At 42.2% G+C, this 18322-nt stretch overlaps 1 protein-coding gene across 3 annotated transcripts in view; it reads right to left on the bottom strand.

Moving 5' to 3' along the window:
• Positions 1-18322, bottom strand: part of bcas3 (BCAS3 microtubule associated cell migration factor) — a 304969-nt gene that overhangs the window by 173593 nt on the left and 113054 nt on the right. For all 3 annotated transcript variants that reach the window (XM_046388328.1, XM_046388329.1, XM_046388330.1), the window contains exons 21-22: positions 16188-16384; positions 15725-15822 (exon numbers count right to left, since the gene is read on the bottom strand). In XM_046388328.1, coding sequence (XP_046244284.1) covers positions 15725-15822; positions 16188-16384 — 295 coding nt within the window. The remainder of the gene's footprint in view (positions 1-15724; positions 15823-16187; positions 16385-18322) is intronic.

Here is an 18322-nt window from a genome sequence, read left to right as displayed (position 1 = left end):
ACAACTTTGGACCTCTAAGTATGTATCTACAGTTTGTGTGTATGTGAGAGTGTGTGTGCAGAGTGCGTGACACTTGCCCTCCCGCACAGCTCATTTATTGGATTAGTGCAAGACTGACCAGTGGGGATGTGGCTGGCCGGCGCCAGGGCCCGCTCGAAGGCTCCACAGTCTAGTTAGCCCTGATGCTAAGCTAACCTCCCACTCCCTGCACCTCAGGGGGGGAGCGCCACTGCCGTAGGGGGGAGAGGGTGCTTGTTACTGGGGCCGAGGTACCAAGCAAGCAGGCCTCTCCAGGAGGGGAGGGCCTTCTAGGATGAACTAATTATAAGGGAAAGTCCCAATTAGAAGACGAGGAAGACAGGGATTGGGGGTGTACTGGAAGGGAGGATGGAAACGCTAAAGTGGAAGCCAGGCGTGGAAATGCCACGACTAGCTGCCAGTGACAACATCCTCATCACACATACACACACACACACACACACCAGACAGCATACCTTCTGAGGTGCCGCCTGTCTCCCTTTCTTGTCTGTGCCGATGGATAATTGTATTAAGTGTGTTTGTTAGCCCACTGGCTGACAGCATGCCTGCAAACACATACACTCACACACACACACACACACACACACACACACACACACACACACACACACACACACAGTCAAATCTACAGACATACAGAGCCAGGTGGAACATCTAAAAGCATAAGCGTTAGCTGAAAGGCTGCAGGAGCTTTAATAGAGTCTCAGCAACACAGGGCAGAGCTGCTGTTGATGGCTAGTACCAGAAACATGCACATATACACACACACACACACACACACACACACACACACAGGCTTTAAAAGCAGCCACAAAGTGTGAGTGTGTCTCCACTCCCCCAGGTATGTACAGTGAGATGATACTTCATCACCACACGTTCAAAAACATGTATATAGGCCCATACACATCCATACGCTAAACCGGATGACCTCATACTGTATGGCTGACCAGCACTCCCATACACTACTTTCATTAAAAACACATGTTTGGTGTGTGCGTGAGTGTTTAGGGTGCAGCGAGCGCTCTCTGTACGTGTTATGCTTCTGAATACATTTCCGGCCCCGACCAAACACCGCTCTTGTATTTCAACTCAATCTCGGGCACCGTACACAGTCACACACACACAGAATATATATACATATACACAGAAACACAGATTGTGCTGCACACTTATCAGTGTGCTGATAGGTGAAGTTATGCTGTGGTTCATTTTGCCCTGCAGTCTGGCAAAGTAAGCTCAAGGTTTGAATTCACTTTCACACAAGCACAACTAAAGATGTGTACACTCAAATACTGCCAAAAATCCAAATATAATGCTATGCTAGGTACATCGCCATGGGGCTATACATACTCCTAAACACATGCACACACACAGACAGGCGAAATCAAATTTATTTTAAAATGTAAAGATGAAAAACACTCCTGTAAACGATTCTTAAAAATAAACACAAGATACTGTCATAGTTTGAGGAACAATAATGGGCTCTGAGGTGCTGTAAACACAGTCACCGAAAAGATCACACGTGATTAAAAGACAGCTGTAAAATGAGCCTGCTTATTGCAGTGGCTAAGCTATTGTTTTGTTTACACCCCATCTGATTGTCTGACTGTTCATGGTTCTTACATTGTCAGATTTTATTGCAGTGATGTGACTGCCTTTCCAGATTTAAATAGCTGCTTTGATGAGTCCAAGTTATGACAACTGAAAAAAAAAAACAAGGGACAAAAATGATAAGACCCAAGGTGAAGAATAGGACTGATATGAGATTATAATGCAAATGCAGTTGTTTTTAGACAGAGTGATTTAATGTCTTTAAACTAGATCATTTCTATGCTGTGAAGTGTTTTTCTGCCTTTCTTTGTTTTACACTTATCAGCTTCTTAAACTATATTTAGGCCATTGGACACAAACTCTGCACTGAAACCACGGATACCACAACAACATTATCAATCAAGCTGACGGGGGCAGATCTAATCTTTAATAACAGGCCAGCGCTGGTGCCAGAAATTGGTTCAAACCATCAAACTTCATGTCTAGACTACGCAGGCTGTGCTGATGAGACACTGATCTCTGACTGGAGAGGGAAAGTTAATGAAAAGAAAGGAGGCAAAAGAGACTGGGAGAGGGAGGGATGGAGTGAGTGCTTAACATCTGGAGTCCTTCCTCTTGTCATCAGATAGATGGAAACAACAGCTTCCTGTGCTGCCGATAACAGCGATGGAGAGACTTGTAGTGTCTAAACTGGTACACTCAGTCAGGGAAGGAGTGAAATAGGAGCAGAGGATGGCTGACAACGAGAGAAAGCTTTCAAAAAGAGGAAAGCTCCGAGAGAGAAAGAAGGAGATAAGAGAGGAGATGTGGCAGAGGACAGCAAAACCATATAAAAGTTGCAGCACCGACAAAATGGCAAACAGACAGTGTGTCAAACGTACTGCTATCTACCTGCTCAGTCTGGCAACTCTGCAAACCCTTCAGACACACACCCACTGTCTAAACATGCAGGACAAAACAGACAAACGGCAAGAAAATGACAAAGGGGAGCAGCCCTGTCTAAGGAAGCTGTCGCTCTGCCTCTGCCATGATCTTCAGCAAAAGATGCAAGGCTCTGCAGCCACAGCATGCTAACGTGTGCTAGTGCTGCCACTACCGCTACACATCAGTGAGTCCGAGCCCACGTCTAAATGTGTGTGCTTGTGTCTGTGGGACAGAGGTGTGTGTTTCCTGTCTCAGCCTCTCAGTCTCTTTTCCTTCATAACTTTTCTCTGTACAGATGATGGAAAATGAAAAAAATGGGGGAAGAAGGCTCAGGTTCTCTGCAGTATCTTAGCTGTAAACTAACTCTGATATAAAATGGGCAGTGTGCCCCTTTGCAGATACTGCAAATATTCTTTAAACTTTATACTGTGAGCTTTTGTACATTCCCTGGACAATATTTTGCACATTCCTGCACAAAGAAAAAAAAAAGGTTTTCTTTTCTCACATACCTCTCAGTACTGTCCAGTCATAGAGAGAGTTCAGGTTTAGAGATATCTTTCTAGATTTCTGTTTCTGGACAGATACAATTCTAGTCACAGCTTTGAAAAATTACATTAAAAAAAATTCAACATCTTCTCCTCCAGAACCACTGTCATTGCTAGGCTGGGTAATGCACAGAACAAAACAGAATATTTCTTGTAGCTGAAAGTATTCACACAATATTTTGTGGATTATCAGGAAGCAACAGGGGCAGAAAATCACTTCCACTGTAATGTGGCGGAGGCAGATATCTTATTTCATGTGCACGAACTGACCCTTTAATAAGGAAGATGAGGAAGAAGAAGAACGAAATGCTGAGCTTATATTGTAAAACTGTCACTTTTGGTACACACCCACAACTGAACACAGACCTTCTCTCTCTCTCCCTCTCCCGCACACACACACACACACACACACACACATACACACTCACACACACACACACACACAGAGTAAGAGACAGACAGGAAGTTGGGGAGGAATTCCCAAGCGGACATTTCTCACGTTCCTACGGTGATTGGAAACACACTCCAGTAAAATGGCGGCAGGACATAATTTCCAGGTGAGGAGAGAAAGGCTGTAACCTCTTCCCCTCTGCCCCCCAATCTCCCCCCACCCTGGCACAAACAATATCCTCCTTGATATTATCCTTCTACACGCACACACACATACACGCACACACACACCAACACACCTGTTGACACCTGGAGGGGGTTGGTCTTTAGCTGGTCAGCATCAACATACAATGGCTGCTTCTGTGGCTGGCGGGAGCAGGTGAGCAGATACTATCTACCTAAATGTGTGCTTACTCGCACACACACTTCACTAAACGCATGCATGCACACACACAGACGATGAGAAAGACGCATACGCGCACAGACGCACACCTGCTGAGGAAATGAGCCTGCAGTAGGCCTCCACCTGGTCAGCCCTGAGGTGACACTGAGAAAAACAAAAGGAAGGAAAGAGGCAATGAAGATAAAGGCAGAAAGAAGTTTGAAAAATGAGCCAACCATGAGTTTTTGTTTTCTAGCTGAAGTAACTGATGTTAAATATTTCAAGCAGACATTATCTTTAAATTAAATATTTTTCTGCCAAAATATACAACCAGTTCTCAATGTTTCCTACTAAAAAGCTTCTGAAACAGCATGTGGAACAAAGAAGTCCCTGGATTTTGTTACATCAGACACAACAGCTTGCCAACATGACTTTGAGCAAAAGTACACCATTGGCTGCATATGGCATTTCACCAAACAATTTGATGTTCCAGGGTGAGGCTCAAACATAGCAGAAAAGCCACAAGAATCACAATTTAAGACTTTAAGAATTAGAACAAACAAATAAATAAATAAATAAAATGGAACAAAGAAATATTCGGTTATTTGGTTACCAGCTAATGGTCAACTTGTTGTCTCTGGTGAAAAAACTATTATTATTAGCTGATTTTAGCCAGTGAGCTAGGGTTGCCAATATCAATGTACCGGTCTAGTTCTAACATTAAAGTCTGTGATTACTAAAATGTACACACAGTAGGCATTTGGGTGCATAACTATTTAGCTAACTGTACAACTTATCTGGATAACGATCCAGATAACAAGGGCTGGTAACTTTGGATTTGGATGGTTACGGGTTTTGATGAGCAAGGATATTTCATTAACCAGCCAGGCAGTCACAGTTGTGTCTGTAATGTTTTTCATTTAAGTTCTGTTAGCTAGTTGGCATACAACCGGTGGTTTGATTAGTGCATCAGCTAAGATATGTGCCATAAGCTAGGATTAGCTGCGGCTAGTGTAGTAAAGGTGTTTATGCAGTTTTGAACAGGTAAGTTATTTGTATTTGTGTACAACAATATGGATACTGGAGAAGTCTAATATAAGCGCATATTCTTTGTTTGAAACCACCAGACAACAATGATAACACTGTAAAATTGAAACTCTGTTACACGGCTACCACTAAAGCTCATCTTCATGGTGCTTATCTAAACGATTATTTTTGGGTCCCACAGAATATACACACAGCAGCATTATTTTTCCCCCAACACACAGCTTACAACTTGTCTTACTTTAAAACACTCTATGAAGGGATTCGTTATTTCACAGGCACACTCTGAAAACTGTGTGTGTGTGTGCGTGTGTGTGTGTGTGTGTGTGTGAGAGAGAGAGAGAGAGAGAGAGAGAGAGAGATGTAGGGAAAGTCTGAACATCTGTGACATGAGTCAGATGCTGAGGGAGTCAGATGCATATGCTGCTAAGTGCATCCCCCTGTTCCATCCTCTATTCATTTTTTACCACACTTGCCAGCAAGGCTCAGCCGCTTGCCATAATTATCTCTGTGTATGAAAGTGTGTGTGTGCGTGTGACTCCATCAGATGTGATGCGATGCATTAGGCGATTCTGATGCTTAGGTGTAAAAAATCCCATTAGAGTGAGCGGGACGGTAGATCGATACCTTACGGGATCTGAAGTGACGCTGTGTGTGCGTGCGTGTGTGTGGGTTTGTGTGTGTGAGTATGGAAGTGCTTTAACACCTCTCAGAGGTGGATTAGTACGCGACAGCATGGAGACACTGTCAGAGAGGGTTAGTGTCAGAGACAGAGAGGGAGAGCTGGAGCAAAGTGTAGAGGGACAGAGTTGGAGGGAAAAAGAGGAACAGATGGAAAGGAGAGCAGAGAGAACGAAAAGAGAAAGATGTGTCACTCCTGATGACGATATGGTGGTTTTTTTTTTGTCTTTGGTGAGTTTGAGTGGAGAGAGAGAAAAAAAAAACCTGGGTGATTTGGACAGGTTCGACGTTAAAACACTATAGGAACGCCCATGAAAGTTCTGGTTGAAGTTTCCCCTAATGTACCACATTGCCTCACTAACCTAAAGGTCACATACAACCACACAGGTGCTTTCAGTTAAGGCTGATTAGAGTTGATGGTGGGCAGAACTGTGCTGGGAATCACACAAGGTCACCAAACCCCATTTCCCATTTCCCAAAAAAAAAAAAAAAAAAGTGAGAGGGTACACGCCCAAGCAGTCCTGAGAAGTGCTGTAAACATATGAAATATCTGAAAACACTTGGCATGGACAAAGGATGTGAAGGGTTTTAAAAACATCTACACTGTAAGAGAGTGTCTTTATAGTGTCATGGTGCTTTTAAATAACTGCTTTAGTATCAGATTCAGAAATCATTTTAGAAGTTGAAGGTGCTAATGTAGCTGCAGAGGGCAGAAAGTTAGTGGTTGGATAAGAATATAATATTGTGGAGACAAAGGAAGACAAAGCATGATTCAGATGCCCTCTTATTTTATGTCTTATGTCTTATTTTAGCTCTGACAGTGTGAAAAGGTCAGAAAAAACATTGAAAACATAAAACCCTGAAGCATGATGGTAGTGCCCCATAACAGTGACACAACAGTAACGCAACAAAACAGTCTCATATTGTTTTTTAGCCCAACAGAGCTGCAATCAACATCTTTGTTTTTCTGCAGATCACATCATCAGATGTTTTGTCAGAGCAATCGTGTTCAGTTCGCTGCAATTTAAAACAAAAGGAAGCAATGCATTGGAGAAGACGAGGACAGGGAATGTTTTGCATTGTTGCTAAATGATTTAACCGAACAGATTATCAGAAATGTTCTCAGTTAATTTTTATGCATTAAACTAAATGATATTTTATGCTTTTAATAATTAGTAACAACACCAAATCAGTTAATCAACAACCAGGATAACATATATTAGTTACAAATTTATATACGGTTGTTGATTTCCAGAGTGTTAAATCCAGAGATCTATTTAAACCAAAGTTAATATTTATTTATTACAGGAAAGTTTATTCTCCAAAATTGGTGAACTGTATGCTTGCTGTTGAGAGCAGCTGCACACAAACACATGCATGAAGTGTACTGTTGGAAATCCATAATCAGTGACAAGCAACAAGAAGTTACAGTTTATATACCAGCTGCATTCAAACAACTATTTGACCCATCACTAAAGAAGTTACAGAATACTAAAAGAAAAGGTAAATCATCAGAAGCAAAAACAGTGGGGCAATTATATCTGTTGTAGGTGTCTGTTTTGACCTCCTTGAGCTGCCTACGTATGTTCAAACTGTGATGATAAAAATCAGACCGGTTACCAGACCGGACTGTACCAGAGTGTCTGAGGTCAGTGTACGGCCATTCCACTACTTCCCCTTCGCGTCTTGGAAGTCATGGCAGGCCTGGCAGACGGAGAGACGGCCGGCCTGGCAGGGCGCCCGCCGCAGATTGAGGTCATGGGAATGACAGGGTGGCATCAACAGCCCCCCCCCCTCCCAAACACACACACACACACACACACACACACACACACACACACACACCTACACCCACACCCAACACACACCGCTGCTCTGTAATATGCAAGCGTGTGGATATGTGGGTTTGTTCACACTGGAGATGAACATGAAACATCAGCATGATCCTCTGTCTCAGCAGCTGGTAGACTTAACACACACAAACACTCACAACCATCATGTTTTCTGCACGGTCATGAACAAAAATACATAAATCTATATTCCTCTAGAACATTAGAATTGTTTGTAAAGCACAATGTCAAGATTACAACCACCAAGACAGATTCTCTCATTTTCTCACACGCTCACACACACACACACACACACACTCCAGTGGGTAAGCAGTAGGGTGAACGCGTGGCAGATGCCTGACACATTGGTGTCCGTTCAGTCACTATAAAGAGCAGCTGCTCAGTCTTCACTGCCCTCTGGCACTGCTCTGCGCACACACACACACGCACAGATGCACATGCACTTGCTATGTAACACTAATGCTGGAGGCCATTCCATCCCTCACAGATTTATAAGTGTGCTAACACAAAAACGTACACACACAGACAAAGTGAAAGAGAGACAGAGAGTGATAACAGCAGCACGAAAAACCTGATCAGCCCTCACCCATATCAATCCATGTCACTCCCTGATCTCTCTCAGTCACGCATACACTTGCCATAAATCCCTACATGTGGCTAAACCATTCCCGCCCTGTAGTCCCCAAAGCCTCGCACTCACACACACAAGCAAGCTAGCATACTTCCTGAAACCTTAAAAGTGAGTGAACAATAAATCTTGTAGATGTTAGAGAGGAGATACAAGGAGTGTAGACAGAAAATGGAAAAAAGAAGTGGGAAGGAAAAGCAGTACAAAACAGACAAAAGAGCCAGTGTCTTATTTTTGACCTGGTTATCACTGACTGTACAGTTAATCAATCAATCAATCGTTTATTAAGCTAAGATGCCAAACTGTCTGGTTCAAGTGATTACACCGGTGTAAATTTATTTTTCCGCAACAAAACAAACCCTTAAACCTGCTGCCCCACAAATGGTTGATATAAAATTTCATTATTCCTTAGTGTTTTTATGCAAAACAGAGGGCTTCTGGACTTTTAAGTCACATGGAAACTTAGGTGTCTTTGGATGTTTTAGCCCCTTTCCTTCAATTCAGATCTCATTTATATTACTGTGAAACTTTCTAATGTCACATTCTTTGGCTCCACATGTATACATGTTTATTTTGACTTGTGGTACACTGACAGTGTTGGAAGGACTCGGTGTGCTCCAGTTGTGGGACAGACAAAATACTTAATGATTTAGCAGTCTAAGAGTTCCATGAGATTCCATATTGATCATTTGATTCAAAGGTTTGTAAGATGATAGGTGGATTGAAACACACCTCCCTTCGCCCTGTCAGAGCAAACTTCCATGATCAACTTTAGTGTGCCAAACCTCAGGTGAAAGGCACTGTGACTCCAGGTCATTCATTCATTTTCCAAAAAGCTTCTCAACAGTTAATAATAAACCTGCTTTTATGTGTGTGTCTTGTAGTGTATGTATTGGGGACTCTCAGTATGGGCTGCATAGTGTTAAAGCAGCCGTGCCTTTACTTTTACAACAAATTTCACTTTGGGAGTAACAAAATAAATTCCATGACCTCCCCGCAGAATTCAACTGATTCCCTGATATTCCAGAGGAATCCAAGTTCTTGGAGCTACAAAAGACACTCCTGACACCGAGTCCTTGGTCTTCTCTGGCTTCAATAAATAAAATGATCTCTGTCTGGAATCCACATCTCAAACCACCAGGAGATATTCCAGGAATTCCAGGACCAGCAGGTAAACCATATTTTTTAATATGTGTCACTCGTCCTAACTTTGGTCCTGTTTCAGATTTTTTTCATCCTTCCCCCTTCTGTTCCTGATATCAGCTCAGTGGTTCCCTTTGTCTGACTCCTGGCGATGAGAAAAACAAAAAGGAGCGGCGATGACTGTGGAGATCTGCTGTTATGTCCTGTCACCAACCAATGGGTCACCAAACACACCCTGAGGCGATGGACAGGATGGGTGGAGGGGCAGAGAGGCAGCAAGGTGACAAAGGTACCTATTGATGAAAATAAAATCAGGAGAAGAGGAATGGAGGGGGGGGGTCACGGGAAATGAGGGTATTTGTCTTTAAGGAAGAGATCGGATGGCCAGGCATCTTTCTGGCCTGCGCGATCACTGTTGTCAGTGTGGCCACTATAGCACAAAAATACAAGGGCCCTTTATGAGGCTGGGAGGTAATTGTGGGGTATAGGTTACTGGGGTATGTGTGTATTAGAAAAAGAAAGAGAGACAGAATACCTCAGCACAGGTGCCTAGTCTTTTAAATGGCTGCTCAAGTATGAAGGGGAGGAGAGAAGAGGGAGGGAAAGATGGCAAGCAAAGTAAGTGTCTAAGTGTGTGTGTGTGTGTGTGTGTGGGGGGGGGGGGGGGGGGGGGGGGGAAGAGCTATCCTCGTCTTATTATTCAGTAATTCTTAGGCCTCTCTTTCATTCTCCTCCAGCTTCTGTGAGAACAAAAGTTCAGGGGAAAGCCCCTTCTCGCCTCAGGGTGGTGCTAATGGTGGTAAAGATGTGCTTGTTCAATGGGACAAGGGGGGCACTGTGTTGGTGGCGATAGCAGGTGCATGCACGCATACAGATATGACACTTGTGTTTGTGCATGCTTTGGTTCACTGGCTAACAATCGTGTACAGCATAGTCTAAGATTAGCAACTTGTAGTAGAGTTTTAGATTTGTGAAAATATCTCCTAAAATTTTTTCTCAAAATTCATTTAATGATGGTTGAGAACTACTACTTATGTCAAGGGGATAACTTTGCCCACATCCCAAATGATAGCGCAGTACAGTGAAAATGTGTGGAAATGGCTGTCTGGAATCAAGTAAATATGATATGTAGCAAAATAGCCTAAAATATGTGAAAACGTGGCAAAAAAACATATTTGAAGCTTCGGCTGCCCACTCTTTATTCCAGTCTTTATTCTAACCTCAAGGTATAACCCAGAGGTTATAAATATTGGCAGACTTGTCATAGTCGTTCATGCAAACCCTGTTCACCCACACCACCTCCCTGGGACAGCAGTGTGCTACATAAATGTAGTGTTCAGTCAAACACAGAACGCAAAGCCAGAGAGGATGTTGAAATGTGAGATGAATGTTGATAAAATCAAATGAATTAAAGGACAGATGACATTTCTTTCCTACCAGACACCTAAAACACCCATCTCAACAAAGAGAATATGTTTAATTTGCAACAGCAAATATATTTATAATAGAAATGTATTTGCCACTTTGCAACACTTAAGAAATATGTCACCAGTGAAAATTTTACCGATAGGTTCTGTATGAACATTTTTGTGACCTGCCACATATGTTAATTAACAAAACTTTCTCATTATGATAATATAAAACATAATCAGTTGGCATTATTTTTCCCTTATGAATGTGTTTGCTGTTGCAACTTAGAAGACTATAAAAGTAATTTCTAGAAGACAAGGCTGTATATCTTCACACAGATGCAAATCTGAAAATGATGTAAATGTGTGGACTTATCAGTCAACAGACGTCAACCCAGCTGACATCAGTTTTTGGAGCAACATGTTAAGCACCATCAGATCTCCCCAGTCATCATCAGATAAAGCAATTCATGCTGAAAGAATGCTGTTCATCCTTCCAGCCGAGTTCTACACACTCAGTGAATCTATTACAAGGTGCACTGAAACTGTTCTGGGAGTGGAACAATACCTTATGACATTTGAGTTTTATGTGAAACGACACACACACACACACACAGTGAAGTGACTGAGCTGTGATAATGTGGGGTGGATGAGGCTAATGGCTGATATCTGCTGATCCCACACTGATTAACTCAGTGTTTTACAGGATGCTGCTAATGGACTGATACACAATACACTGAAGTTGTAAGGGCAGACATACAGTATGCACACTTACATGACTGTACACTTGTAGACCGACAAGAGACCAATGAGTTTTGGATTTAAATGTGAATAAAAAAAGGTCTCTAAACCGGTCATTTATTGTTTTTTGTGACAAGGATTTAAAATCCTATATACAATCCTAGTCTTACATGTCAACCTCTGTTGGTCAATCTCCAATACAAACACACACACACACACACAGATCAGTGCCAAAGTCCAGTAGCTCTCTGAAGTGTCCTCGGCATGTTGTGATAAGCCAGCTCCATCTCGTCCCGCTTGCTCTGCTCTGCCGCCAGCTAACACACTATCACTGATTCACTGCCACAGATAAATCACACACACACACACACACACACACACACACAGATGGAGACAAACAGTGTGACGGAGAAGTGGCGACAAAGAGAGGGACGTATGTACACACACACACTGATGATGACAACAACAAAAACAACAAAATGGCTGACGCTACAGACGGAGGGGTTATTGTTATTTCCTGTTGTTGTCCCGGTGGCTTTCTCTGAGTCAAAACACAACTACAGTAGTGTGGAGAAGGAGTGGGAGATTTATCAGTACATACACACAAACACACAAACACCGCCCCCAAACACACACACACACACACAGTCAAGATTAAATACTCTTTCTTTCAGTCTTGGTCGCGGTGTTATCTCTTCTTCAGGTCTGGCTCCTTTTCTTTCTTTCTTGATATGACCTCCTGGGCCACAAAATGCCCCTGTGTAGTCTAGCTGGGATGAAGCTGCCTCTATGCACACAGATACACACACACAGACAGATACACACACCCCTTCAGCAAGGCTTGGATGCAGATTGGAGGTATTGATAACGGTCACACATTGATCCTGTATACTGCAGCTGGTGGAAAGTGAGACAGTAGCGTTGGTGTCGGGCCCCTCCGTCCCCTCCATGCAGACAGATATGCTGAGTCAAGAGGCCATGACTGGAAGCACTGTACAACATACACAGTGTATGTTGTACAGTGCTGCATGTGTGTGAGTGAGTGTGTATGCGTGTCCCATGCAGATGGCGTCCCATCACCTCGGGGAAGGCAGAGATAAGGAGAGTGTATGGGCAGAGATAAGATGGGAGCAGACACTGGGGAGACTGACTGACTATAAGTGAGTCACTGTGGGGAAAACTGCAGCTTTATGGCCTCACTGGGCCTGAGGACTGTGAAGGAAACACAGGCTTTCATGTCACAAAATGTGCATACAGCATTCTACACAGGTACAGCATTCATGGCTTTCAGACATTTAAACATTTCACTTTGGACTATAATGTTTTGTGTGCGCTGTTTTTGTATGTACAACAAAACTGACACCAAAAACTGTGCTAATTAGCAGAAGCCAGATTTGAATTTCACTTTTAATATAGCAGATATTGTTCATGTTCAGTATGACGCAATATTGTAAAATTAGTGAGTTCCACCATTTTAAGAGTCATAGTAGGGGTGGGCACTATGGCAAAAATGATTATATTAAAATAATTTTGGCAATATTTTCTGCAAAAAAACACATTCTTAGTGCCATACAGGGTCATTAATAATGTACTGTAATACATTCATAATTCTTTATGGCTACATTCATAAACACCTAACTCTTTCTGATGCAGTATGTCAACAGTCGTAAGACATTATTACTACTTATACTCATCTCCACAAAATTACAAACAAACAGCTGTAGTAAGGACTCATAGTATGCTATAACAGTCCATGCATTATCACAAATTATCATTGTATGCAATAAGTAAATTATATATTTAAAATAATGCAGGTTTCATTGTAATGTTTCATTGTTAGTGGTAAGTAAAGTGCAATGCATTTTCATGCATTTAAAAGAATCTATGCTATTTTATAATTATTATTATTATATACTAATATAGATATACTGTGTGTACTATGTCTGTAAGGCATTAAATATGAAATGTAAATATGTGAATGAAAATATTTCAACTGTTATTCCATTAAATCAGACTAACTTCTGATGACATATTCACATATTGACATGATTCAACTTCAAGTTGAAACATCATGATGTTGACTACTCACCCAGCCAGATGTGAAACATCTGCATGTGATACATTAACCACGGACCTCATTCGAAGGTGCTAAACACTGGCACAAAATCAGTCGCTCTGTTAGCTTCAAGCCCACAAATGTTGTTGCTATCAGCCTTCAAAATCTAGTATCAGTGAAATCTGAAGGGCTACAACGTGCTCAAAAATGTACCATCCTCAGTCCAACAGCTTTGTGTTAGTTATCAGCTTTCCTCATACTCTTATTAGCACCACTGGAACTGCATGAAAACTCTTAAATGCCTGAGCCTCCACTTCAAAACATTTTGCTATGAGCCTTCAAACTCATATTGCTAAGTTCTGCCTCACACAAGCGTGTTCTGCACAGGGTGAGACAAAAATGATGTGTGTGTGATAAGAGGCGGCGCCACAGCAGCGGCAGGACACAACAGTGAACCCTTCCTACACACACACGGACACACACAGACACACACACTGATAAGCATCACCACCATCCATCGGCCTGGCTCTGTCTTTCTCTAAGCTCTGAAGCAGTTGGTGAGGAAAGTAGAAAACACAGAGGACACTTGTGGGGGGGGGAACAGAAGGATACAGATAGAGTTAGAGGAGAAAGAAGGCAGAGGAAAGAAGATTAGACAGAGGGTGCTGCAGTTAAACCAGTGAACGTGTAAGCAGACAGGTAAAAGCTTCATCTCACTGGTCGACACTCAGACTGTTCTACATCCATATAAAAGTAGAAAACCTTTAGACCATGTACAAAGGCTGCTAATATGTTTTCAAATGAAGCTGGCAAAATGTGAAAATTTCAAAATGTACCAGATTTGCTAAAAAAAAAAAAAAAGATACATGAATAAATAAACAAACTCAAGGTGTTCTCAAGTTGTTTTTTTCTCCCTAAAATCCAAATAAACAGCATGGGTACATGGACATATCTACTGAACCACAGAAACCCTGCAGGATTTTAAAAGGTCCTTCATGGTTTTCAGTTCGAATTTACATTTTGAAATTAATTCTGGAGTTTAATTTGAAAACAACATGAAAAGGCAAACAACCAAACAACTAATGGTCTAGCAAATATTCATCTTATCTGTTCACAGCTGCATGTTGGTGTGTGTCGAAAAGCTAAGAAAGGTGATAAAGAAACAGGCACAATCAGATACGTAAAACTATTTGCGACACACCTTTTTGTGACACGAGCTGTAAATATTTCTTGACACCTGACTCAGAAACTCAGGTGGCTTTGTGTGTGAGGGCAGATCAGATGAGTGAAGTTTCCGTCACAAGGCACAGTAGATAATTCTGTAGACGCCACAGTTGCTCCACTATCTCTTTTGTCAAACAAAAGGCAACAGGATATAATGTCACGCAATAAGTGATGATTCCCTTGCCCGCACTGGCAGTAAATACCAGGCATAATCCACACACACACACTCATTCACAAGACCCATGTAACAGTATTATACATTGAGAGTAAAAGACATATTTTAAAGGGGAAATCCTCTCATCTGCGCGTGATTGGATTAGTCTAACATTGTAACCAGATTAAAGGAGACATGTAGAGGGACATCAGAATCACTTGAAACCAAATCAATCCTGTCCGGTGGCTGACTATGGAGGCCTATTCCAACAGTGTCTGTGGTTTTTAATACAGAATTAGAGTAAAGGAAAACAACAGGGAAGCAGCTCAACATTCACAACTCTGCACGGTAGTAACACTGCTGAATAGCTAGTGTAAATGACTGACTACTTCTAATCCACTGGGATGGGATTGTGTTGGTGTTAGACAACAACAAAATCTCTTTACCATTTTCATTTCACTAAAGCATGCCGTCACCAGAATACTTCTAGTAACAGCAGTTAGAGTAGGCAGGAATATGAAAAGTAAATGAATATCTACATTATAGTTAAATATTTTTGTTTTCTTACATGAATGCTGTTTTTTTCTCCATGGATGGTCACTAAATGTATTACCAGGCATGTTTATGAACTACTATGAGCTAACACCTTAGCAAGAGTAAAATGACAGTGGATTATGTGCTAGGAAAAAAGTCCCCATACTAAGCCCTCAGTAGATGTCACACTCATTAACAATCGCAAGGCTGTCAACATTATTCAAAAGGGGAAACAACGGAATAAAATACACCAAAATTTAACTGACAGCTTCAGACAATGAGAGACTTCAGAAAAGCAAATGGAGTGGAATGAGCTACAACTAAATGATCCGGGCAGTAGAATGATGAAATAGAAGAACCAAAGTTGCATCACGGAGCAGAAGAGGAGGTATTCATGTACATCAAGAGTAAACCAGTGGTGTTTCCTACCTGATCCAGCATCCATGATGTTGGGCTGTCCTCTACGATCTGGCACCAGCCGCGACGAGCCGGGCATGCTGACAGGCTCTGAGCGTACCGGCTGGATCCTGCACACGTACAGTATGCACACATTATTATACTCACATAGAGAACACACTTACAGGGACACTTAAGGGCCTCTGATGCCCATATGAAAGGATCTGGTACCAGGGGCCCATTGAGAGGGTGTTTAGCTTGTTGATTTAGTGATTATATGAAAACTGTTCTTAACATATGCTTGTCAGGATAAGTTCTGCTAAATAAGAGTTACTACCTTCTAATTACTTAATACAAATGTGTATGTATCTTTTGCAAACTGTATTTGTGATTCAGACTGACAACATAGCCTGTATTTCAACATCAACATCTAGCTGAATGCAATTCTAAGCAGTTTTTATAACTGGGAGCATTATTTTTGATAGTCTCAAAGTACCTCAGGCTGTGCAGGTCCAGGTCATCTGTGTCAAAGTCCAGAAGAGGCTGTTGGACATCAGTGGGGCCCTGGGACTGAAGGACTGATGATGAGGAGGAGATGACTGTGGTCTGGCCTGAAGGATGAATGGTCTTAAACTGAAACTGGGGGCCCATCCACAGGCGCCGGTGAGGACCCGTATGGGTCACAATCTCCACCTGAGAATATGAGGGTAAAAGGAGAGAGAACTATTTATAGTCTCCCTGACAAGGCCAGGATGTTTGAGCACCTCTCAGGTGTCACTGTGCTTTGAGTTTGTTAAGCTAAATGCTAATGTCTGTATGCCATAGTGTTCACATCACCATCACTCTTTAAAGATTCCTAAACTCCTCTACCGATCTGCCAGGAGTTAGTCAAAGTTGAGAGGCAGACTTTCGTAGCAGTCATCATCAGTGGATTTGACGTGGTGGTTTAACGTCAGTGTATGCACCAGCACTAAAACCCATGCAGTACTCAAATGAACTTAGTTCCATGACCATGCAGCTAAAAGCAGGGTGTACTCTTGTGACACTGAACGTCCGACGGTGATGTTAGAACCTGTCAAGGTCTTGTGTGTGTTGGAAGTGCTGGCGGCATGATGGGAAGCCTTCCCTGAGGGTTAATAGATGTTTGACAGCGACATGGCAGTGAGGCTGAGGTGGAGCCTCCTGGGAGAATGAGATGGTGCTGGCATGGCAGGTGGTCCATGGGCACCTGAGAAGAGTGGCACTAATGCTGGCTGAAAGTGGGATAGCAGTGAGCTACAGAGCGGGTGACTCATAAACATCAAACTATTACTGCCTCCTCCATTCTCCATCTCCTCTTTGCCTTGAATTTACTGCCTAACCAATCTCCTGCCTTGGAGCCCCACTTTTCACTGCTCTCCCACACTAACACTGACTTTTCAACTCCCTGCAGCACTTAACACGCCTCTCGGTATCTCACTGTTCAAACTGCATCATCTTTACTTTGTGTATGTTCGTCTCTCACCTAAGCCCAGCTCTTAGCTCACAGTCTCACTCTTCTCTGGCTGTCAGGTGCCAACATCTCAGACAACAGTGAGAGCTTACATTCTCTTAATTATTCTGTGTATCTCTGTCCATATGTATATGCAAGTACAGATACAGTATATGGTAGGTGGGCTGTCACGACTGTGAAAATTAGGCCACAGAAGGAAGGAGGACTGTCACTTTGTGTGTGAGTGTTTGTGCGTGTGTGTGTGCTTTGCCAGTTAACACCATCAATGTCACGCCCAGTCGCTGAGCTGAACAGCTGCCAGTGTGCTCTCTTTGCAGTGAGATGGAAGGTCCAGATGTTACAGTCCAGTGTCAAACCCCAACCCCCGCCCCTTTCCATCCCGCAGACACAGCCGATGACATGTTGCTCAGGTTTGTCCTTACAGTCTATACCCTGTGTAGACTGGACCAAGTTAGATCATACCACTGTATGCCCCAGGTCCAAAATTAACCTTTTGGAACATCTGCCAAAAATATTTATTTATTTATTTTTAATATATTTCAAAGGGCTGTAACACTTCTTTTTACCTTACTTAACCATCCCTCTTGTTCTTAGTTAATAATCTTAGGCTGATTTACTATAGCAATGTGCCCTCACATACTTGCAGACTCTCTTTACAATTAGCATGAAATTCACCTTTGTGGTACCGGTGATGCCAATACAGAGTTAGCTAGATGAAATAAGTCATAGCAATGGAGGACAGCGGTGAGTCAAACACTTACCGCTATCGACAATCATACACAATCATACATTACGTGCTGCCAACAGTATGCAGAGTCGATGCAAAACAAAACGTGATCAATCAATGTCTTTGTTGTAGTGATCAGAGTTTGTAATGAAGAAGACCAATTTCAATAACTGTCCAAAGACTTCAGTCCTCATTCATTTTAATTTGCATTTGATGATTGGCAAGTGCTAATTTTAGAACCTGTGTGTGTTCTCCACTGACTCGTGTCTGTTCTCCTTCATTGTCACTAAGCTTTGTTAATTAATTTAATGAATTTGTTTTTATAGTCTTGTGTTTCATCTTGTCTGTTTGTCACTTTCTGTGTCCTTGTCATTTGAATTTTCATAATAGTATTTGGTATCTAATATTTTAT

This window comes from Scatophagus argus, chromosome 5 (genome assembly GCF_020382885.2).
Source record: "Scatophagus argus isolate fScaArg1 chromosome 5, fScaArg1.pri, whole genome shotgun sequence".
NCBI classification, from domain to species: Eukaryota; Metazoa; Chordata; class Actinopteri; family Scatophagidae; genus Scatophagus; species Scatophagus argus.
The sequence above is the reverse complement of the archived record's forward strand: the minus strand, read 5'-3'. Positions and strand labels throughout refer to the sequence as shown.